General features: G+C 37.7%; 3 protein-coding genes across 7 annotated transcripts in view; 2 read left to right on the top strand and 1 right to left on the bottom strand.

Annotated features, from left to right (window-relative positions):
• Nucleotides 1-401: 401 nt before the first annotated feature.
• LOC109090309 (RING finger protein 215-like) lies at nt 402-4843 on the top strand. Its single transcript, XM_019104103.2, has 10 exons — nt 402-769; nt 1462-1611; nt 1683-1754; nt 1856-1941; nt 2032-2086; nt 2175-2279; nt 2523-2639; nt 3255-3410; nt 3498-3600; nt 3747-4843. Exons 1-10 carry the CDS (start codon nt 566-568, stop codon nt 3758-3760), a joined length of 1062 nt encoding a protein of 353 aa, XP_018959648.1. The 5' UTR covers nt 402-565; the 3' UTR covers nt 3761-4843.
• A 585-nt stretch (nt 4844-5428) lies between these two features.
• Nucleotides 5429-13698, bottom strand: LOC109047410 (activating signal cointegrator 1 complex subunit 2-like). 4 transcript variants are annotated; one of them, XM_042723563.1, is made up of 19 exons: nt 13586-13698; nt 12920-13011; nt 12653-12812; nt 12297-12469; nt 11083-11212; nt 10883-10950; nt 10690-10803; nt 10471-10583; nt 10318-10389; nt 10122-10226; nt 9960-10028; nt 9802-9876; nt 9138-9363; nt 7941-8137; nt 7733-7852; nt 7224-7460; nt 6846-6930; nt 6532-6626; nt 5429-6446 (listed from the first exon to the last, which is right to left on the bottom strand). In XM_042723563.1, the coding sequence occupies exons 2-19, from the start codon at nt 13004-13006 to the stop codon at nt 6275-6277; spliced, it is 2298 nt and encodes a 765-aa protein (XP_042579497.1). In that variant the 5' UTR covers nt 13007-13011; nt 13586-13698; the 3' UTR covers nt 5429-6274. The 4 variants fall into 4 exon arrangements, with proteins under 4 accessions (XP_042579497.1, XP_042579495.1, XP_042579496.1 ...); XM_042723561.1 differs by having other exon boundaries at nt 12920-13034; nt 13586-13682; XM_042723562.1 differs by having other exon boundaries at nt 12920-13031; nt 13586-13650.
• A 609-nt stretch (nt 13699-14307) lies between these two features.
• The window catches only part of LOC109093664 (palmitoyltransferase ZDHHC8B), a 57570-nt gene continuing 49528 nt past the window's right edge, over nt 14308-22349 (top strand). For both annotated transcript variants that reach the window (XM_042723567.1, XM_042723565.1), the window contains exon 1: nt 14308-14746. Coding sequence is in view for 1 of the 2 variants with exons in the window: in XM_042723565.1 (XP_042579499.1) it covers nt 14643-14746 (104 nt within the window). In the remaining variant the exon portion in view is untranslated. The remainder of the gene's footprint in view (nt 14747-22349) is intronic.

The raw sequence follows: 22349 nt of genomic DNA, 5'->3' as shown, positions 1-22349 counted from the left end.
TATATATATATATATATATATATATATATATATATATATATATATATATATATATATATATATATATTAAAGATGGACATTATTGTCACATTCGCACGTACATAACTGTTGAGTAAAGGTTTTACAGAAACATCCAATATTTAATTATTTCGAGTGGAAAACCTAAAAGTTTAAAAATTATACAGCTAAAAAAAAAAAGTAATTTAAACCTATTTTACAGTCTCCCACTGGGTGGCGAGCGCATATTTTTTCATAACGCCCGAGCGAAATATATGAAATACAGAAGTAGAAATAGAAAGAAAATGCGGATACAAACCTGAGAAGACACGAAGTGGGCGGAGCTTGGTGTGTCGTTAAGAATGATTGGACCACACAGCGCACTCTGACGTGCTTACGTGTGTTTACCATCATCTGTAACAGCAGTTTCCGTTCTAGCTAGTTCAGGGAAAAGCGAGCCGAAGAAGAAGAGCTCCACTTCGCTTAGTTTGTTTACATCAGCAGGAGGTGACAGAGCAGAGGCAGTTTGGCTCAAAGTTTGAGTCTGTGACTTAGTGTGATTCATCCCATGGGCGCGTTAGCTTGTCTTTCAGCGCTGTGCTGGCTGTGGCTTTGGTCGCTGGTGTCCAGCGAACAGGTGGCTTTTGTAGAGGTGTTTCTGGATGACCATCAGCATGTTTTGCAGGGCGAGGTGGTCCAGGGGAGTCTGGAGAACGACCTCATGGAAAACCACAGCAAAAAGAAACAAGACCTCAATGGAGACCTCATATTAGTAAGTGATGATAAATGCATGCCAAGACAGATACTTGACAGCAAGTTAGTGTCACTATTCTGAATGCAAATAAAACATGCATTATTTACTATATTTTCATTTGAACACTTTTCTTCTATGTCGTCTGTGTCAGCACTGATGCACAAATTATGTCAAATATTACAAATAATGACATATGATTAAATAATTGTGTAAATTCTGATAATATAGCACTAACTTACATCATGTATAAATTAATTGACAAAATAGAAGCAGAGCTGCTTTTGTTTTGCTAAACTGCTAAAATTATATAAAACTACAAAGTATATTTGTATATTTACATGAAATATCATAAATCATAAATTTAAACCTACAGATCAGATATAAATATGACACTAACCAATATTTTGTCATTATAACCCTAAAACATGAAATGATACAGACTTTTAAAATGTCAAGCAGCAAAAAATAGTAAATCTCATAATTTTTCTGCATTAATGTTATATTAAATATTACAAATACTGACAAAATAGCATTTACTTCTATGAATAATTTAATTGAGAAAATTAGGAAAAGTGTATAAACTGTTTTGTTTTGTAAAATCAAAATGAGAGCAAATTAAATGAAACGAAAGAACATTCTTGTGATATATTTTTTTTTATGCAGTTTTGTGGGACATATTGTGTCTTAAGCATCAATGCTTCTCTCTGCAGATAAAAGACAAAGCTATTAAAACCACCAGTGAAAGCAGTGATGGGAAGGATCTGAACCCCTGGATTGGAGTGGTACCGGTCCAGATAAAGGAAGGCACAGTTTCCAGTAACAGCAACCAGGAGTCGTTTGCTGCCTCTGTGGTCAATAAGGTATTCAAACTAATGACTTAAACATGGTGACGAGGTAGTATTGATCAAACTGACAGATCTTTCCTCCATAGATGAAGCGTGCTCTTGTTTTGGGTGCATCTGCTTTGATCATCCTGGCTTTAAACCAGAATACTGTCCGAGAGGTGAGAGCTTTGCTGTTCTGATCCATAAACCTTCAGCTGATTTCATAATAGTTTGTATTATAAGATAAGTATTCTGAAAAAAAACTGTTCTTCCTCTGTAGATGGATCTCTCTCAGGTCCTCTCAAAGCCAGTCATTATCATTCAGACATCAGAAAATGTCACTAAGCTCATTGGAGCACTCCTCAGGTAATCCTCAGTCATTAAATTATCGATTTCTTCTGAATAAACAATATACTGAATTTTGGAATGTGTCTTATTTTACCTTTATTCAATTAGGGGCCTTCATGCAACAGCAAAAATCACTTACAAGTCTTTTCTACAGGACACTCTGGTAAGATTTTACTCTGACGTATCCTAGTTTCACTCATGTGGTGCTTCATTAGTGTAGGAGTGTGATATTTTTAAGTGCTGTGTCAAAGGGGGCCACCTTGACCCTGTGGTCCAGCTGTGGACGTTCGAGAGGAGGGTTGTACGGGGAATGGCAAGGGGTCATCTGCACCGGGGAGACCAACTCTCAGGTCCAGGTATGAGTGTCATGAAGACATCTCTTATCATCCAGGGTCACTGCTTAAAATATGTCAGCGCTGTCATGTACTCATCTACTGTTTCTAAAAGGGATAGTTCACCCAAAAATGAAAAAACTGTCATCATTTATGGGTTTGGAAGGGCATGAGGATGATTTTCATTTCTGGGTAACTATCCTTTAATGCTTCATGTTTTATTAGTCAGCAAAGAGAATTTCTCTTCCTTTTTGTCCATCTGTCCAGAAATATCTCCAGCAGCTCTGGAACACTGTTGTTCTGGTGGCCCTGGTGCTCTCCACAGGGGTCATAGTTCATGCACGCTGGCAGCTCCAGGACAACCAGCTTAATGATGATTTACAGGTGAACGCTGTTTTATGAAGTTAGAAATATTTTCAAAAGTTCATGACACGTGAAGAAAGTCGTGAGTGGAGACTCTAAGGAAATCCTGTCATAAACATACACTACCGTTCAAAAAGTTTTGAGTCAGTAAGATTTTTTAGAAGTTTTATTCAGTAAGAATGCACTAAATTGATCAAAATTGAAATTAAATTAAAAGACATTAATAATGTTACAAAAAAAATTAGATTTGAATTTTCTGTTCATCAAAGAATCCTGAAAAAATTTAACCGTTGTTGCCACAAAAATATTAAATATATTATATATATATCATAAATATTACATAATATTACAATAATAATAATAGTGTTTCTTGGGCACCAAATCAGCTTATTAGCATGATTTCTGAAGGATGCTAAAAATTACACTTAAAAAAAAAAAAAAATTAAAACAGTTATTTTAAATTGCAGTAATATTTGAGACTATTACTGTTTTTACTGCATTTTTGATCAAATAAATGCAGTCTTGGTGAGCATAAGAGGCATGCTCTTACTGACCCCAAACTTTGGAGTGGCAGTCTATACACTGTACAAAGTATATAATATAAATAAACTTAGAAATAAACTCTTTGTCTCACAGTCAGACCTAAAGCAAGACATTTTAAAGAGATTATCAGCACTGAAGACGAGGATATACCGGCAACCCAAAGTGAGAAGATCATGTGACCCAACACAAACTCAACCGGTGGAGATGGACAGTTGTGCAGTTTGTCTGGAGCAATACAACAACAACCAGGTGACAGATCCTATGCTTTTGCTCGGTAGAGATATTCTTCCATAAAGAGAGGCGGTTTAATCACTGCTCGTGTTGCCTGTGTTTTAGTGTTTGAGGGTGTTACCGTGCCTCCATGAATTCCACAGAGATTGTGTGGATCCCTGGCTGCTCCTTCAGCAGACCTGTCCTCTCTGCAAACGTAGCGTGCTTGGTGAGAAAGATAGAAATATTGTCATTTGTTAACCATTTTTACTTACTCATCTACATATTTTTGCTCCATGCACAGTCAATCAGTAGTTGGCCAGCATCACCATAAGTTGAAGAGAACTCTTCCTGCTCTTGTCCCGTTTCTCCCAGGTCATTTTTACTAAGCTGGACCAGGAAGGACTTTGAATTTCTATGAGTTGGATTGACTCTTCTTTTTCAAACTTTACATGGCAACTAAACCCCTCCACTGTACTGTAAGGTCAGAATATCTCCATTTGACCTCTACAAAGACTATAAACCTTGAGTTCTCTTTCAAGAGACCACAGGAGTCAGGACTAGTTCCTGGTCTTTGGTCAAACCACTTGTGAAGTTTCTTGAAGGTAGGTCCTTGTACATGGGATCAGTTATTTTGCGCACATTTCTTGAGCCGGCTCAAAGATTTACAGATACACGGATTGTGAAGTCACATGCACAGCAAAAAAAGAAATATTTCAGATCTCTTCGAATTAAGGAAGAATCATACACCCTCAAGTCTCAATTTTTTGTTTAAACAAGGGTTGGCACAAAGTTTGGATAAAATCCTTAGAGAGAAAAAAAAAAGAAAGAAATAGTATCTGTCAGTACAATATCACTCAACCTTTTCCTCTGATACGAGACCAGGGCTGGTGCCTAACTTAGCCCTTTTCTACCCTTTTTCACCAAAAAAGATGCCGTGAGCTTGAAGTTGTGATATTTACATCTTTTGAGAACATATAAAATGTTTCTGGACCTTTAAGCAGAAACATTATCATTATGTTTGTTTGTGATACGCCATTGTTTGGCCTCGTCAGCTAAACCTCTAGCTCCAGTACTAGCACCAATCTGGAGAAAAAGAGGTATGTTAATCAGGTCTGTTACTCGAAACTACACGGTAAAGTCAAAGATACATGCAAGTATCAGTATTCCATACAAAGAGTTGCAAGGATGCCCTGTGCCTTCTTGCTACACAGAGCGACTTTTATTATTACTGTGCTCTTAAAGAGAATTAACAGAGACTGTAAGTACATTTACATGCATTTTAGAAGTTCAGTTTCTCTTCAGTTTAGTTTTGAAATGTCATGGAAATGCTTCATTCTAGTCAGGGTTTTGCATAGTTGGACTAATGAACCTATGCTACCGTTCAAAAGTTTGGGGCCGGTTTAATAAGAAATTAATACTTTCATTCAGCAAAGATGCAGTATATTGATTAAAACTTTCTATTCATTAATTCATTCTCAAAAAACTTTACTTTTAAGTAGCACAACTGTTTTGAAAGTTGATTTTTAAAGAACCATGTGACATTGAAGACTGGAGTAAAGGCTACTTAAAAAAAAAATGCAGCTTTGCCATCAGACATCACATGAAAAAATATATTTGAAAATACACTAAAATAGAAAAGTTATTTTTAAATTTCGTAATACTTCTTTCAAGAACATAATTTTTTTTTAATGATAAAGCAATAGTAGCTCAGCTACAGTTGGCCCCAAAAGATGTGTTCCTAATCCTTTTAATTTTTAATTACATGTTGTGTCATATATACTTGAACGGATAGATGAAGACTGCAGCTCATCTGTGCAAAAACCTGCTGTAGCTTCATTACAGCTGCGCATGTTAATGTACTTAATGATAGAATATAGGAATATGGACTCTCAAGACAAGTCTCGATCTGTGCTTATGCCAAATTTCCCCTCATTTCTCACGCTTCTGTCATGATACATGAGCCGTCTTGACTCCAAGCTATCTCAGGAGGGCACCTGCCAGACAGGAAGACAACCATTAAACACTCACAAAGAGAGGAACAATATAGAAACACATCCTTTAGAACAGCATTTATTCTTGTTTTATCTTCCAAAGGCTTGTTTTCATTCAAAAGCTTTCTTAAATATGCTTTCTATTACAAAAGGCTTTGAATTTATCCTAGTAAGTAGAAATATGTTACCCTACATGGCAAGAGAACATTGCCTTTTCAAAGTCTATATGAGGAAAAATTATGTGTCTCTCTCTGCTAGAATGATGAATGCTCACAGCCTTTGGCACAAAATGACTCAAACGGGGAGGTTTCTCAGAAGACTGCTCTGAGGTCAAGTCTTAATCGCTTTTTAAACCTTTAAAGAACTGGAACAGGATGTTATGAGCTGTATTTTTGCTTTGATCATGTAACGTACCACATCTTTTAAGTTCATACTCAGATTTATCTTAGATGCTACATTCTCAAACCTGATGTTCCTTGATTTATTTATTGAACTTTCTTTAACAGTGCAATAACTGTTCAATAAACTTGTGTGTTACAGGGCAAAAGACATGACTCCTTTACCTTACAAAACTGTTTTCTTGTTATACATTATCCTGACTATCACTAAGAAAAAGAACATTAAAAAAAAAAATAGATGATTATCTTGATCCCTTACAGACAAAAATCCCTGTGCATTTTACTAAGCACTTCAAACTCCAACTCAGCCTGTTGATTCATATTTCAGAAAATAAACTCAATGAGAACTCATTTTTATTCTGGAAGAGTGACAGCTCTGTGTAATAGACCAGAGTGTCATCTCGATGCGTATCGATCTTCTGTAAACGAGGAGCTACATTTAACCTCAGGTACTGTTTTTGCTTTTAGCTCTCCAAGAACTCTGCAATGTGCTGTTGTTCAAGTAAAAGTCTTAGGAAGGGATCATGCCCTTGTTCCTCTTCCTGTCAGCCATCGTTCTGCGATTGTGATTGGCTCCTCTGCTCTTATTCGCTTCTTTTCTGCGACGGTCCAAAACGGTGTCCTGCATCTGGCCCCGCCCCCTCGGCCCACCTACCACATGACTTGCTGGTGGTGGTCTGTAGCTATCGGGAGCAGCCAAGTAAAATCAATTAATGACTGACTGATCCATGTTTTAGATTAATTAGATGATATCTTAATTAAACGTACCCTTTCCTGCTTTGCATAGCAGCTCTCCTGGCCTCAGCTCTCTCTCTGAGGACTGCTGGGTCCTGGACGAAGTGATCCTTCTTCACAGCCTCATTCTGATCAAAATTACCCAAGAAAAGACCATCGTAAATGAATAGAAATGTGCATAATGAGAGGAGCTAAAACTGTAACTTATTTCAAATCAGTGTAATTTCTATTTACACGGGGAGAAAAGGCAGATACTGAAATGTGATCTATAACAAAAAAAAACAAAGTCTAGCATAAGGGACCAAAATTATTTTAAAATAAGAAAGAATAAAGTGTTTTATTCAAACCTTGTCCTCTTCCTCCTCATCCTCATCTGCGTCATCCTCCTGAGCCTGTTTGCCTTTTCTGAGAACTTGTGGGGTAGTAAACGGCCTAAAGGAAAAACATTTAAATCTATTTGACTGCAGTAATAATCATAATTGACTATAAAAATACAAATATTTATGACTGTATTCTTCATCTTCAAACATTAAAATATCAAGCTTATATTTTGAAGGAAAGCCGATAAGCCATATTGCAATTTTGGTTTAATTTGGATTGTACTGTATATGTACTGTACTAATATAAATCCACTATTTGCAATGCATTTCTCATCTCAAAAATGGTCTTTGAAAACCCACATTAAAGAGAGATGCAAGTTTATGTACATCAGTCACAGCTCATACCTGCGGTTCAATAGTTCATCCTCTTCATCCAGATCATTGGCTCCTATTTGGTTGACATCATACGTGTCGTCATATTCGTCATCATAATCATATGTGCCAAAAGCATTATCGCGGTCTCTGGAGGGGTCATTTTCTATGGGAATCTCATCCACCACTGTCTGGTAGGCTTGATATCTCTCTCTCTGCTCTTCTATGTGCTGCTTGTCATCGAGCGTGGCACGCACACTCTCCCTCTGTCTGAAAAATGCAGAGATATTTATTTCTAGTTGACACAAAGCATCTTTCACAGCTTGAGCTGAATATTTCATGAGTCCACTTTCATGCGATGTCAGTTTACGCTGTACTTGTCAAAGACTATTTTCTCTTGACCAAGTGGACACATTAAATATTCAGCAGCTCATTTAAATAATCAGACTCAATTTAGAGTAATGCACTGCAGGGCAGGATAGGGTAATGCTTTTTTAAGTGGGAAAAGTTACTGAATTCTAACTTGGGATCACAGAACTCACCTCCGGCCTTTCCAAATGCGACTCATGTCCAGTTGGTCCCGGTTGAACACGTCAAACTCATCATCGTCAAACGCGTTTGATCTGGTGCTCAAAACTGAGGGAAGCTCTTTCTTTGCAGGCCTACAGGGAAACATTACAGGGCCAGTACGCAACAATGAAGTGGACCTGAATTGAACCATGAATCCTAGACATTTCAGTTGGACTTTACCTTGCCATTGCCCTGTCCAGTTTGTCAAGAGAAGGAGACAGTTTATCTTCCAGGACGTTGTTAATGACAAGTTCAGAATTGTAGCCATACTCCTCCAAACATGCCAGTATGAATCCCTCTCCCAAGTCCGGAAGCAGGTCTCGGATATGGCACAGCAGAGACTCCAGTTCTCCAGCGCTCACTGTGCACACTGCCCCCTACAGGACCCAAAAAAGAGAGAAAAAAAACAACAACTTTTTTACACCAGGCAACATACTGTAGTAGATATACAGTACAGACCAAAAGTTTGGAAACATTACTATTTTTAATGTTTTTGAAAGAAGTCTCTTCTGCTCATCAAGCCTGCATTTATTTGATCAAAAATACAGAAAAAAACAGTAATATTGTGAAATATTATTACAACTTAAAATAATAGATTTCTATTTGAATATACTTTAAAAAAAATAATTTATTCCTGTGATGCAAAGCTGAATTTTCAGCATCATTACTCCAGCCTTCAGTGTCACATGTAACATCCAGTCTATAACATGATCATTTAGAAATCATTCTAATATTCTGATTTATTATGAGTGTTGGAAACAGTTCTGCTGTCTAATACATTTGAAGAATAAAAGGTTAAAAATAACTGCATTTATTCAAAATAAAAAAAAAACATTCTAATAATATATATTTTAATAATATATTTTCTTTACTATCACTTTTTATCAATTTAACACATCCTTGCTGAATAAAAGTATTGATTTTATTTAAAAAAAAGAAAGAAAAAAAATTACTGACCAGTAGTGTATATTGTTATTACAAAATATTTATATTTTAAAAACATAGCTTCTTTTTTTTTTTTTTTCATCAAAGTATCCTAAAAAAGCATCACATTTTCTGAAAAAAATATTAAGCAGCAGAACTGTTTCCAACTTTGATAATGAATCATCATATTAGAATGATTTCTAAAGGATCATGTGATAATGATCCTAAAAATTCAGCTTTGCATCACAGAAATAAATGATAATTTAAAGTATTATAAATTTAAAAACAATTATTTTACATTGTAATAATATATCACAATATTACATTTTTTTCTGTATTTTTGATCAAATAAATGCAGGCTTGATGAGCAGAAGAAACTTCTTTCAAAAGCATTAAAAATAGTAATGTTTCCAAACTTTTGACCTGTACTGTATGAGCAGCCAATGAACTCACGTTGTCACCCTTACAGGGAACATCAGTCATAGCTTCCGCTCCTATCAACTCGTCTCTGTCTCCCAACACTCCTGCTCCTTCCTTCTGGGAAGCTGCTAAATCTCTGCCAGTCTTGCTTTTGGCTCCTGCGCTGTGATTGGCTGATGAGGGGAAGCTTCTCTTTTTCCCCACACACTCCCAAGCAGACTCTACACCCTGCAAAAGGTAAGACGTCCTGGTGTCGTCTCTGAGTGCACAGGTCAAGGAGAATAGCAGAAAATCATAGAAAGGAGCTTAAAATGTTAGAAAACATGCATTATTCTGATTCTCCGTGACAAGGCAAGAAGTCAGGCAGAATGTGCTTTGTGGTACTCTACAGATTAAATTGACAGTGGATTGACGGCATAAACATCGTTAATGCTGCAATAACCCCACTGGCATGGCAACATTAATGAAATGAATGCTGTGCATACATGCTATCATATATTGGAATTACAGGAAATTGGTATCAATGCACCATTAATTATGAAGCATGTAGGAAAACAATTAGAAATTAGGACATCTTATTTCTGAATTCACTGAGGTCATCTTCTCTAGTAGAAGTCTGAAAGATGGAAGAATGCTTCCTCTTTTATTCCACTGGAAATCAGCATACAGTGATCCACAGGATTACAGTAAAGGATACAAATGAGGGAAGGCCTGCTGAAGGAGACTGATGTCATCTGCTATAGAGAACTGTTCATCATAATCTGCCAGGAATCTGAGAGATAAAGAGAGAAACACTGGCTGTCATAGATTACATGCACAACCATGACCTTGCTGAGAAATTTGGACATAATTAACCTTTTCTCTTGAAGGAAAGCTGTGAAGTTCTGTAGAAGATCATCTACACAGGATGCCATGCTTTCAGTGCTGTGAAAACGAGTGAAACGTGGGATCAAGGATATCTGGTATCCATTCCTATCCTTGCTTATGTAATAGTTTTAAAGCATGTATTTTCCTCACCCCTCCAGTATGGGCTGTAAACAGGTGTGTTGGAGCAGCAGGTGAGCAATCTCTACCATTTTCTTTCTTGAATGGGATATTCGTCTCCACATGTCCTCCTGTAAACTGAGACAGATTGCATCTAGTTTAACCAATCTGTATAACTTCACGAACGCGTGCGAGTATGTCTCTAAGAAAACAAGTCAGCCATTCTAACCTTTTATTGAAATTTCTCTTCTTCACTGCTTTCTCCAGGTCAGGAACTGCCATCTCATAGAATGACGATAGTCTACTTTGAAAGATGCTTCATTCATTATTTTTGTGTCAGTTATAACAGGTATGTGTGAATTATAGTGAATGTTTTTGTGACCTGTTAAGAAAGTTGTGTTCTTTGAAGGTAGAACAAGCTTCAGGGAAGATGTCCAGGAAAGAGTGGATAGTAGTGCAAGTATCACAAATGTACAGCAGTAAGTCTGCAAGCTCCTACAAGACATAATCCATATATATAAATATAATCATTGTGTTTGCATCTTTTAGGACACTGTGTGAATTAAAGTTAGAGTCAGTATGAAAGTTTTGTTTTGGTTACCTCCTCTGGCATGGTCATGGCAGTTTGGCATTTGTTTGCATTGAGTTTGAGGGGTTGACCAGTTCCTGTGTCCTCTGACTGAATACCACACATCTGTAATATCGTATCAAACACCTACAATGTACACACAGGGATTTTAGGAAGTTCAGCTGAATCAAAGCATTTAGAAATGTCTCATGATCACATGAAATACCTGGCTGATTGAAGGTATAGTCTCATTTAGGTCTGCATAATAACTGGGCTGTTGAGTAAAAATGTTCTCTGGAAAAAGAGTAAAGAATGATATTTTAGTTTTAAATACGGAAACCATTGTGAGTGATTTAAAAAAAATCAGGTGGGTTCTAAAGATATTTATTATATACATATACTATGATACTATTTGATTTTGTGTACCGATCATTTTATGTAGCAGTTGGGAATTCCCTTTCCCAAACAGCACACACACATCCAGAATTTTGGGAATGTCAAATAGGTAGTTGTTGTAAATGATCTCTGCAAACACTGCAGGGGTAATGAAGTTCTCCTGAGGAATAAAAAAAAAAAACAGTTTTGAACCCCACTGAATAACAAATATATTGCAATGATATTAATTTAATGTAATTTAATACAAAACCACCAGCAAACATTTACAATATTGATCAAAAGTTTGGGATGAGTTATATTTTTATTTTTGGAAATAATTTATGCTTTTATTCAGCAAGGATGCATTACATTGAACAAAAGTAACAGTAAAGATTTTTTATTATGTCACAGAAGGTTCTATTTTAACTAAAGGCCGTTTTAACCTTTTATTCATCAAAAAAAAAAAAAAAAAAAAAATCACAAAAATATTAACCAGCACAACTGCAAATAGTAAATGTTACTTCAACTCTAAATCAGCATTTTAGATTAGATTCCTGAAATATTGTGTGGTACTGAAGAATAGAGTAATAGCTGCTGGACATTAAGCTTTGCCATCACAGGAATAAGTGACATTTTAAAATATATTTTTAGTTTTTGTGAGTATAGAAGACTCTAAAACATTAAAACATCTTACTGACACCAAACTTTTGAACAGAAGTGTATCTACCTTAGGACTTATAATAGGACTAAGACAAGTAATATAGTTGCACAATATAATTTATGTAAAAAAAAATATATAATAATTTAAGCTTTTATTCAGCAAGGATGCATTACATTGAACAAAAGTAACAGTAAAGATTTTTTATTATGTCACAGAAGGTTCTATTTTAACTAAAGGCCGTTTTAACCTTTAATTCATAAAAAAAAAAAAAAAAATGAAATAAAAATCCCCAAAATATTAACCAGCACAACTGCTAATAGTAAATGTTACTTCAACATTAAATCAGCGTTTTAGATTAGATTCCTGAAATATTGTGTGATACTGAAGACTAGAGTAATAGCTGCTAAAAATTAAGCTTTGCCATCACAGGAATAAGTGACATTTTAAAATATATTTATATATTTCAAGTCTAAAACATTAAAATATCTTACTGACCCCAAACTTTTGAACAGAAGTGTATCTACTGTAGGACTTATAATAGGACTAAGACAAATAATATTGCACAATATAATTTATGTAAAAAAAAAAAAAGAAGTTTGTTTACCTTAGACTCTTTGTGCGTAGCCATCCTGAGGAAGACCATGAACACAGAGCGATGAATGTTCCTCTGCATGTCAGCCACAGCTGGACTAGATGAGAGACCAGATGGGTCCAAACCACGCGGAGCGTGTCTCAAATAAGAGTCCAAACACCTCTGTAATGACTCATCAAACACCACTTAAATAGAGAAAGAATACAAAAAAGAAACAATATGACATCTGCCTGTATTATATAATGTAAGGGTGCAATGTAATGCCGTACTGCATCTTCATTACTAACCAATCTTTTTTTCTTTTTCAAGAGATGTATAACCTCACTTTACTCAGATCTCCATGAACAACTGTATGTTAGAGAGTCAAACCTGACACCAGAATTTGTCATGAGGTAAAGCCAGCAGCCACTCCAGATCCTCGGAGATGAACTGAGCGTTCTCCAGAAACTCCTCCAGCAGCGCCGCTGTGCCATCCTCGGGCGGGGGTTTATAGCTTAAGAAACATCTCTCTTCTTTACGGTCCGGGTGCTGATGGGAGGGGGCATCATCATTCACACAGCTCAGAGAAGTGCTGGACTTTAGTGATGATTCAGTTAATTATGCAGGAAAAAGCCTTACAGTAAACCCTCACTCACCAGTGCTGGCAGGGTGCGTTCTTTGCCTTGTGGTCCAAAGGGTTCAGTCACATGCAGTTCATCTAAAGGCACTTTTGCACACGCCATTTCACCTGCCCAGGTAGAAACACACCTGCTGTGAGGAATATGGCTAATATGACCTCCTGATAAGACATATTTAATCATTTTATTTGTCTGCGCTGGGTTTGATTGACAGATTGAGTGTCTATAGAGGGCCTCGCTGACAGACGAACGTGTCAGAGACCCACAAGCAGTGAGAAGGTGACATATTTTGTCACGGTAGAGACTGTCTACTCAACAGATCAATTTAATTTGAGTTTTTCTCTATTTGATTTTAGGCTCGTTACACTTAAGACGACTGAGTCGCTGTGTACAGTGTGTTAGCAACCTGGCTAATGCTGCTCTTTTCAGTCAGCATCTTTATTAAGGACAACACGATAAACAACAGCGGTTTTCACTATCAGCAAATGATTTTAGCGAAAGGCAGGCATTGATAAAAACAGCACAGTTTTGTTGACTTACTGAGAATGAGTCAGAGAACAACAACGAGGCGGAAACTAAGAAAAAAGTTCGCTTTCTTGCGCTTAAATAACAAACGACGTTGTTTATTTTAACAACACTGAATAAAAATAAAGTTTTTTAAAAGCCAAGTGATAAAAATATCACCTCTTAGCTGAATCTTTCAACAGATGTTCAACAGCTCCAGCGCTAAGCATCACATCACATCCGGTGTTCTCACGCTGACGATGTTTCAAAATAAAAGTAAAAAAAAACCCATAATGACTAATAACTAATGAGACATAAATTCCAGTTTTCATTGGTTAAATCTAATGTTGTGGTTTGTGAAGTTAGTTAATAGAAGTGCATGACTGTACACCATTACTGCGCTTCTTGTAACATAGAATTGTTTTTTTTTTTTTAAATAAGCTTTACGATAGAAATTCCTTTAGTTACGCTCACTTATTTATTTTCATTAGTTAATGTGAACGTTGTTTTGTCCAGTTTATTGCCTGAATAATGATTAATTAAATGCGTAATATGAAGTACCATCAATAATCGAATAAAAATAATTAGGAAGGAAAAATACAACAAGAAGGGCAACAATAATGATTACGCTTCTTGTAACATTGTAGTCACGTAAACGGGATAATTCTCCAAATCTACCACCAGAGGACACAAGATACCAAATCACACCACAAACCCACAAAACACATTGAAAGTTTAGTTTTGCATTGAGTTGCAGTCTTTCCAAACCTCAGCGAACTGAGTTGTGTGTTTTGATATTTGATTAATATGATTTTCAGATGTTTCATATGCTGGTTCATTCATGATTTCCCTTTGAGTAAGAAGAGGTGTGTGTGTGTGTGTGTCAACCACCCCGTGTGCGATTTCTCCATCATAAGCCCGAGTCTGTACTCCGCTTCAGAGCTCAACACTAACGCCAAGGCCCCTCTGATGGAGCGCGCGCGCGTCGCCTCCTCTGTTTGCGTAGCGAAGGCTCCACCTTTCAAGCATTGCGGTGACCTCAGCAGCAGTGGGCTGAATTGAGCTGGGTGGGATTTTCAGTCTCGTATTCGCGATCTCGTATTCAAGGATCACGATTTAACGGTGCATGTGACGGAGCGAATAAGCGTTTAGCCGGCTGGCGCTGAACCGTGCGGGATTTGTGTTCGTGTTCGCGTGCATCTGGGATCAAATAAACGAGGAATGTGGGATTTACAGAATGCCCAACAGCGTTGGAAAAAGATTTAAACCCACCAAATACATCCCGGTGTCCACTGCCGCCACTCTTCTGGTGGGATCCACTACTTTATTCTTCGTTTTCACGTAAGTTTGCGGCGATTTCAGTCACGCGCTATTTCGTGAAACGCTGGGAGAGATTGGAAGCTGTTCACTGGACTAAGTTTCATGACAGTTAAATGGCCACAAGGCCTGCGGTTTGACTAAATGCATTGAGCTATTTCTCCATTTCTCATGTAAACGTTTAGTCAGTTGATGTGCATTAAGTGTGCATTTTGAGGGGTCTTCAAATGCTAAATGATATTGGTATTTTCTGATGAGATTTCATATGTGAAATGAGTTGAGCTGGTTTTCCTAAAATACTTGCGCTACTGTATAACATACTCCTTGATAGAGTGAGTTAGGGACTGTGCTGATCTGCAGCAAATTGTTCTCTTCATTCATTGCACTGGTTTTTAAATGTAACGTGCTTGTGAGGTTTTGGCATTCACATGGTTTACATAACTGAAAGATATGCATATTATGAATTTGTAGACATTGCTCTTAAATGCATTTGGCTTAAATGCATTCTTTGCTTCGAAAGCTATCTCCTACTATGCAAGCCTAAAGTCATTACCAAAGATAACCATAAAGTGATCTTTGTAAAGTGTATTGATGGAGAGGAAGTTGCTTTAAGGTGGAGACATTCATTAAGCATTGAGTGTGATAGAGCAGCTTGTGACAGGCTTTGATTTACTCTAGCAGTTTGAAGAATCAACATAAGGCTCAGTGTTGTGGATCACTTTAACTATTCTCTTTCAGGTTGTAGTCCAGAGTACACTGTCTTTATTTCATCATCTTGCAGGCATAAACCTGCTTGCTCTTGGTGTGTTTTGTAGAAAGGGCTTCTTGCAGACTGTGCTGTCATGATTTTTTTTTAAATCGTGGATTAGGTCAGTACATCAGAATTTCTTCTCAGCCTTTTTTGTTTACCCTTTTAAACACCTTTTTGTGCTTGCTATTTCATTTTGAATAGTTAAAAAATACAAATGCTGTATATAAAGTGCTGCAGCTGTGATGTCAAAAGCTGGAAGCCATGGATCCCCTTGAGATTTCTCTAAAGGTGTTTCTCACTTTGAGTAAAACAAGGTCTGCTGTAAATATAAATTGATGATATTTAAATTTAAATATTTACATACACCATACTGAAAATGTGAATTTTGAAACAGTTTTTTTTTTTTAATGCACAAATGGCCAAGTACCCTCAAGTTTTGTTTACCTGAGACCTTATTTTACAAATTAATTGGAAAATTCCATCATAAAAACCCATAGGAAAATCTCAAGGAAATCCAAATTAGTCTCCCAGGTTTTGACGTCACAGCTGCAGCACTCTATAATCTCATAATTAATACATTAAGGACATAAAGCCTCATACATGATAATTATAAAGGGTTTAGCAAAATACCGATTTAAAAATCATAGATTTTCTAGCTTGGATCGCAGGATATGTCAACATGCCAGAAGTATTTCATGTCTATGGCCCTGTCCACACGAACGCGGGTATGTTCAAAACTGCAGCTTTTTCTGTGCAGTTTGGTAATTTTTCAGGCTTCTGATTGGCCAACATGGCTTTACGGTTGAGATTATGTCGCCACCTGTTGGTTTGGCATGCTCTTGACAGTGCTTCATAGTGTGCTTTTGCGTTTCCTTCTCAAGCTTTCATGAGACATCATGGAGACATTTCTTCGTTATGGGAACTCCTTCCATTCCAACTTTTCTGAAGTCATATTGGCTCACGCCAGTCCAAATGACTGGCCAATTGTCACGACGTATGCAAATCTCATGCAAATACTGATGAGCTCAAGAGGCAGTATAAAATGTGGTGCACGTGACAATTATGTCAGAATCTTCTACTTCACCTGCTGAATTCATCATGGCTGCAGTCTACAAGATCTGCGCAGGACCAATAGAGCTGCCGGATCAACACGACCACTGCCTGGGCCTGGCCCACGCTGGAGGAGTCCGACTGCAGGCATTGACTCGGTGGGTCCATGTGCTCTGGACCCACTGCAATGTTGCTCCAACCCAACCCCAACGGGCGCCCCCTTGCCCAGTTTCCGAGGAGGGGGATGACTCAATGTCCATCTCAGTCTCGGAGAGGGAGGATTGGGTGGAATCGGAGCTCGATCAGTCAGACAGCATGGGGCCCCAAGACCTCCAGGAGGAGCTCATGAGGGTTCTGTCGAAGGCTTTCAAGGATTTGGAGCTTACCTGGTGTCTTCCAGAGGAGACTGCAAGGAGTAAGCTCAACTCCTGGTATTTCAGGTCCACCCGCAATACTGACTCAAGGGCATCCCATCGAGGAGACCATCGCTGCGCACCTGTGTCCTGCAGCAGCCAAGACTCTAAGCTCGGACATCCCCTCGAAGCCGTGCAGGACCACCACCCACCTCGCTAATAAAGCATATGCATCTGATGGCGAAGTGGCTTCAGCACTGATGTCAATGAAGCGAGCAGCCCAGGCCATGGGTAAGGCCATGGGTTTTATGGTCATCCTTCAGAGGCACCTATGGTTAAACCTGGCTGACCTCAAGGATGCAGACTGTAAAGTGCTGCTGAATGCTCCTGTGACTCCCTCCAGCCTCTTTGGTGACACCATGGAGTCCATTATTGAAAGCTTCGCAGAGGCTCAAAAGTGTGCCAAAGCCATTAGTCATGTGATGCCGAGGCGCACTTTCCAGCAGCAGATGGCAAGGTCCAGGTCCTCATCGGAAGCTGGCTCTTCCCAACGGAGGTATAACCCCAGGCCAGCGACCACGGCGGTGTTTGCTACTGCTCCTCATGAGGAGCCGGATGAACGGAGGAAGGCGTGGATCAGCGGAGGAGCTCGCGTTGTGTGTAATCCATCCTATCACAATATTACCCTACCCATAAACATATTATATTCCTGTTATTCATGTCTGATTCACCTTCTTCCTGTTATTCATGTCTGATTCACTTCGTGCTACCATTATCATGTTATGTGTTATGCTGTGTTATGAAGCTTGAGAGGGAACGTCTCCGGTTACTATCGTAACTTCGGTCCCCTGAGAGCGGGAACGAGACATCACGGAGGTCGACGTGTTCGCTGCTCGACCAGCTAAGTGGCATTCAGTATCAGATTCTGACGCCATTGTCGCGTGCACCACATTATATACTGCTTCTTGAGCTTGTCAGTATTTGGATGCAATTTGCATATGTCGCAACAATTGGCCAGTCATTTGGACCGGCATGAGCCAATAGGATTTCAGAAAGGTTGAAAGGGAAGTTCCCATAATGGAGAAATGTCTTTGTGATGTCTCATTCCCGCTCTCAGGGAACCGAGGTTACGATAGTAAATGGAGACGTTTCATGTGGGTGGAGAATTTTTTTTAAAAACGAAAGAAAGGAAAACTGTTTATAAAAATACCCGTGTACATGTGGACATGGCCTAAATACCAACTTGCATTTGATTTTTAAGATATCTAGGCACTTGTTTCTTTGAGCGGGGATATGAAAATGTTGAAGTACATCTGTAGTTTTAATGAAAGCCCTGGAGATTGGATAAGTTTTACAAATAATCGTGGATATCTTGGTCCACGTAACAGAAAAATAATACACATTGTTCATTTACTTATACAACCAACATTGTTACAATACAAAGCCAGGTGAAAACTGGTGAACTTACGCTTTGAATTTTTAAAAAAAAATGTATTTTTAATAAATACTATAATAAATTTGTGTACTGGTTTGGGAGCATGAGCCAAGAGCAGATGGATGAGCTGTGGATTAAGAGCTCAACCCATTGCTGTTTGATATTCTGGATTAATATACTGTTTTGGAAATATGTGTTGTTCTAATATAGACCTTTACATGCTAAATTTCCTATGCAAATAATAGGAAACAGACTGGTTTTTCAGTTTCCTCTGGGTAGCCATTGAGAAGGTTTATCTATGTCCAGCCTCTGACTTTCAAAACCTCACTGCCATCTGTATTTAAAACAGCACTCAGGTGCAGCACCAGAGCTAATGTCAGTACCTAAGGCACACTTGTTCACTGACTGCTCGCTAGACAACAGACGATAGACCTTCAAGGTAACAAAGACCGTGTGATTTCTCCTGAATGTGAGAAGTGATGGGGGATCTGGGTGTTGTCTGGCATTTACACAGATCTTAAGAAGGTTGTTCTCAGTTGGTTTTCCCATATGGCCACAATACAGAACTGCATTTATGTTGAGGACAGTGAGCAGACTTGTGACATAGTCTTTATGATCTTCCCATATATTATTTATTTAAGACGTTTCTTAGTAGCTTTACAACTTTCTAAGACATATTCATACCATCAGTTTTTGAGATTTAATTTCTGACAATTGCAAGCAAAGGGGGAGCATGTTCAGTCCCTCATTTTCACAGAGAGTGAACTGCTCAAGTGTTCCTAAGAAAATGAGCCTTTAGAGTCAATTAATTGTAATATTGACCAGAGCTACTTTGTGAGTCAAAAGATGAATTATGAAGTAGCAGCATTAAGGTCTTTGTTCATTGCTGACAGATTTTTTTTGGGAATAGGATTCTGTCATTTTGAGTATGATGTTCAGTATTTGAGCTTTTATAATGATTTGCACATTTATTCATCTTGAAATAAAGAAAAACATCACCTTTGAGATTTTTTTTAATAGTTTGTGTAGCAGTTTCACAACCAGTGAAAAGAAAACATATCAGTGTGAACTGTCAGATAGTGTCCTCTTTTAATTTGTGTCTAACCTCTTTCCCTTGTTCCCTTAAGGGGGGGATAGATTGGATTAACAGCGCTCTGTGTGCAGATGTCCTGTGGTCTGGAGTATTTCTAAACATTATGGTGACATAATGGGCTACAGTTTGAATTTAAGGCCATTAATGAAGTGCTCATCTCCATTTCTATTTATCCTTGTTCCCTGCTGTGCTTTCTTGTTAATGGGCTTGAAATATTTTTATGCTGTTCTGTTAGATTTCACGATAAGCACTTGTACTCTGTGTAAATAAATGCACACAAATAAACTAACTCTTTTTGTGAATTCAGTGTTTTAATGTTCTGATGCAGAGTTTAGAAATGTGAAGGAGGATATGATATATTAAGTCAAGTGTCTGATAACACACATAGACTCTGCTTTTGTTTAGCAAACTGTCAGGAAGAGAATAATATTTGGCTGATGAATTGCACATAATTCTGTCGATAATGAATCCATCAGGCCGGAGACTCAAATAGAGCAGAACAGTGCCATTTATTAGCCTATGCCATGCAGATGTGTGCAGATGGAGTGATGGGCAAAACCGAAAGAGCATGAGGAAGGATTGTCCATACAGTTAATGGACCCATGCAGCTGAGATTCTTTAAAATATCTTTTTTGTTCTGCTGAACAAAAGAAAAGATTTAGGCAAGTAAATGATGAGAAAAGCTTCAAGACAGAAGTGCAAACATTGTTGCCTTTTTCTTTCTGATTTCACAGAAGTATGCATTTAAATATAATCACCAATCAGTAGTCCTAAATCTCTTAAAACTCTTTCAACGTCAAGTCATCATCACAGATTCTCCAATATCTGCAGCATTATTTACACGCATTGCGTGGATATGGATAAACGATTTTGATTTCAATATAGGTCATTTTTGTTTTTAGTTGAGCAGTGCTGTGCTGCTGTCAGTGTTGGTGAATGTCCATGAATCTCTAATTATGTAAATTATTAAAATCGGGGAAGAATCTGGGACTGAGAATTCAGAAATAATTCCATTATCTCAATTTTTTCTTTACTCTAACCATATGGTTGCTTACAAAAATAAGGTGCAAGCAAGTTTCCCTTCATATGCACAGGAAGATGGATAAAGCTTGACCTCAGATCTGTAACTGTTCATAAAGCTCTGTGAATACAGGCCATAAACTTTAATTATAACCATGAACAGCTTGTGGATTTGGCTACAGTCTTTTAAGTCTCGTTCATTTAAAATGATTTGTATTTCTTTTGCGCTCCCTAGAGGAAGCTACACAAGATGAAAGTTAAACTCTTGGGTAAAAAGTTTTCATTGCTGTTATCAGCAGTGTCATTATCTGTGTACTGAATGGGGAAAATTGCATTCAATTAAATAAGCAAATATCTCACACTCTTCAGGTGTAAGTTAGTGCAAATGAAATGGGAATTATAGAGATAGCTGTCCAGTTCTGCATGGCTATTGAAAATACTCTGATTATGACGTTATTTAGACTTTATATCTGTGTCTTAGGTATTTGTCTAGTTTTCAACTACTGCAAAACAAAAAATAAATCATATCTGTTCCTTTCAGAGCCCTGAAAGCTCGCTTAAAACAATAGAGACAGCTATGACTCACTCTCGCCCTATGTGGGACTCACATTAGAATGGATGTGGGAATCTAATTTTGGACGTCATAGCTCATGTATTCTTAGCCAGAGGCTACATGACAGTAATGAGATCAAATCTGTTTCCCCTGGTTAGTTGACATTAAGTAAAGGGGGTGCTCATGAAGATTGATCAAAATGATGGTGTTAATTTGGTATAGGAAGCTTAAACTAGTCTGTGCACCCTCTGAGAAATACAATTATGCTCTATTATCAGTTATAGCAATGCATAACCATAAATTTCCAGTGTAACATTTTGACACCTGCAGCTGTTGGCTCTTAGTCGAGAGATGAATGATAGTTGAAATATGTGCACAGGCCTTTTTGCTTTCCTGTACATTGAATTTGGAGATGTTTTTGAAACCGTAAGAATTTTTTTATGCTCACCAAGCATGCATTTATTTGATTAAAAATTTAGCCGAACCACTAAAGTTGTGAAATCTCATTGCACTTTACAATAACGGTTTTCTGATTTAGTTTAGTTGATTTTTTTTCTAATGAGACAGGTAACTGCAAACTGTTGATTCTGTATGTGCGGTTAAACTGTTGGACCTGTTTTATTGATTGCTGATGCAATCCTCAGACAATCTATCAGCAATGAACTATAATACACAGAAACGTGATCTGTCTGTGTATTGATCATGCATCATGTCTTGTTCAGATCATGCATTTGGATCAGCTTGCTGTCTGTGTTTCTGAGTGGATATTGGAGACTTGAGCTTTTCGTTATACAAAAATATTGGAGCCAAGAATGCAGCGACTGACCTCAGATTCAAGTTTTCCATTGAGACATGTAACAATTTTACAAAACACTAGCATCTAATGGAGCAACGCTGCAAATGAATGAAGTAATGCCCATTTAGTTATTGATTTATTTAAAGGAATAATTCACCCAAACATGAAAATATGCTGAAAATGTTCTCATCCCCAAGACATCCAAAATGAAGATGAGTTTGTTTCCTGATCAGAACAGATTTGGAGAAATTTAGCAATACATCACTTGCTCATCATCGGATCCTGTGCAGTGAATGGGTGCCGCCAGAATGAGTCCAAACAGCTGATAAAAACATCACAACAATCCACACGACTCCATTCCATCAGTTAACATCTTGTCAAGTGAAAAGCTACGTGTTTTTAAGAAAAAATGGCCCTCTCACATCAAAATCCACCATTTTGGACTGCTTTGTAAATGGTTGATGCTTGTGAATATTTCTGTTAATTTTTTACTGGAGAAAGCAAGATTATGGAGAGAGGGCTTCTATTTTAACTGGAAACAACAGTTTAAAGTTAAAATTGTCTTTTTAAGGATTT

The sequence above is a fragment of the Cyprinus carpio genome, chromosome B5 (genome assembly GCF_018340385.1).
Source record: "Cyprinus carpio isolate SPL01 chromosome B5, ASM1834038v1, whole genome shotgun sequence".
NCBI lineage: Eukaryota > Metazoa > Chordata > Actinopteri > Cypriniformes > Cyprinidae > Cyprinus > Cyprinus carpio.
Note: the sequence above shows the minus strand (reverse complement) of the source record. Positions and strands in the feature narration are given on the sequence as shown.

Bases quoted from the DNA above. Each gene is read 5' to 3' on its own strand.
- LOC109090309 (XM_019104103.2), top strand. From the start codon at position 566: ATGGGCGCGTTAGCTTGTCTTTCAGCGCTGTGCTGGCTGTGGCTTTGG. The intron at 1,612-1,682 runs GTATTCAAACTA...TTTCCTCCATAG, and splicing joins CTGCCTCTGTGGTCAATAAG to ATGAAGCGTGCTCTTGTTTT. The intron at 2,640-3,254 runs GTGAACGCTGTT...TTTGTCTCACAG, and splicing joins AGCTTAATGATGATTTACAG to TCAGACCTAAAGCAAGACAT.
- LOC109047410 (XM_042723561.1), bottom strand. From the start codon at position 13,635: ATGCTTAGCGCTGGAGCTGTTGAACATCTGTTGAAAGATTCAGCTAAG. The intron at 10,584-10,689 runs GTAACCAAAACA...TATGTCTTGTAG, and splicing joins CCATGACCATGCCAGAGGAG to GAGCTTGCAGACTTACTGCT. The intron at 10,227-10,317 runs GTTAGAATGGCT...AATCTGTCTCAG, and splicing joins AAGAGAAATTTCAATAAAAG to TTTACAGGAGGACATGTGGA.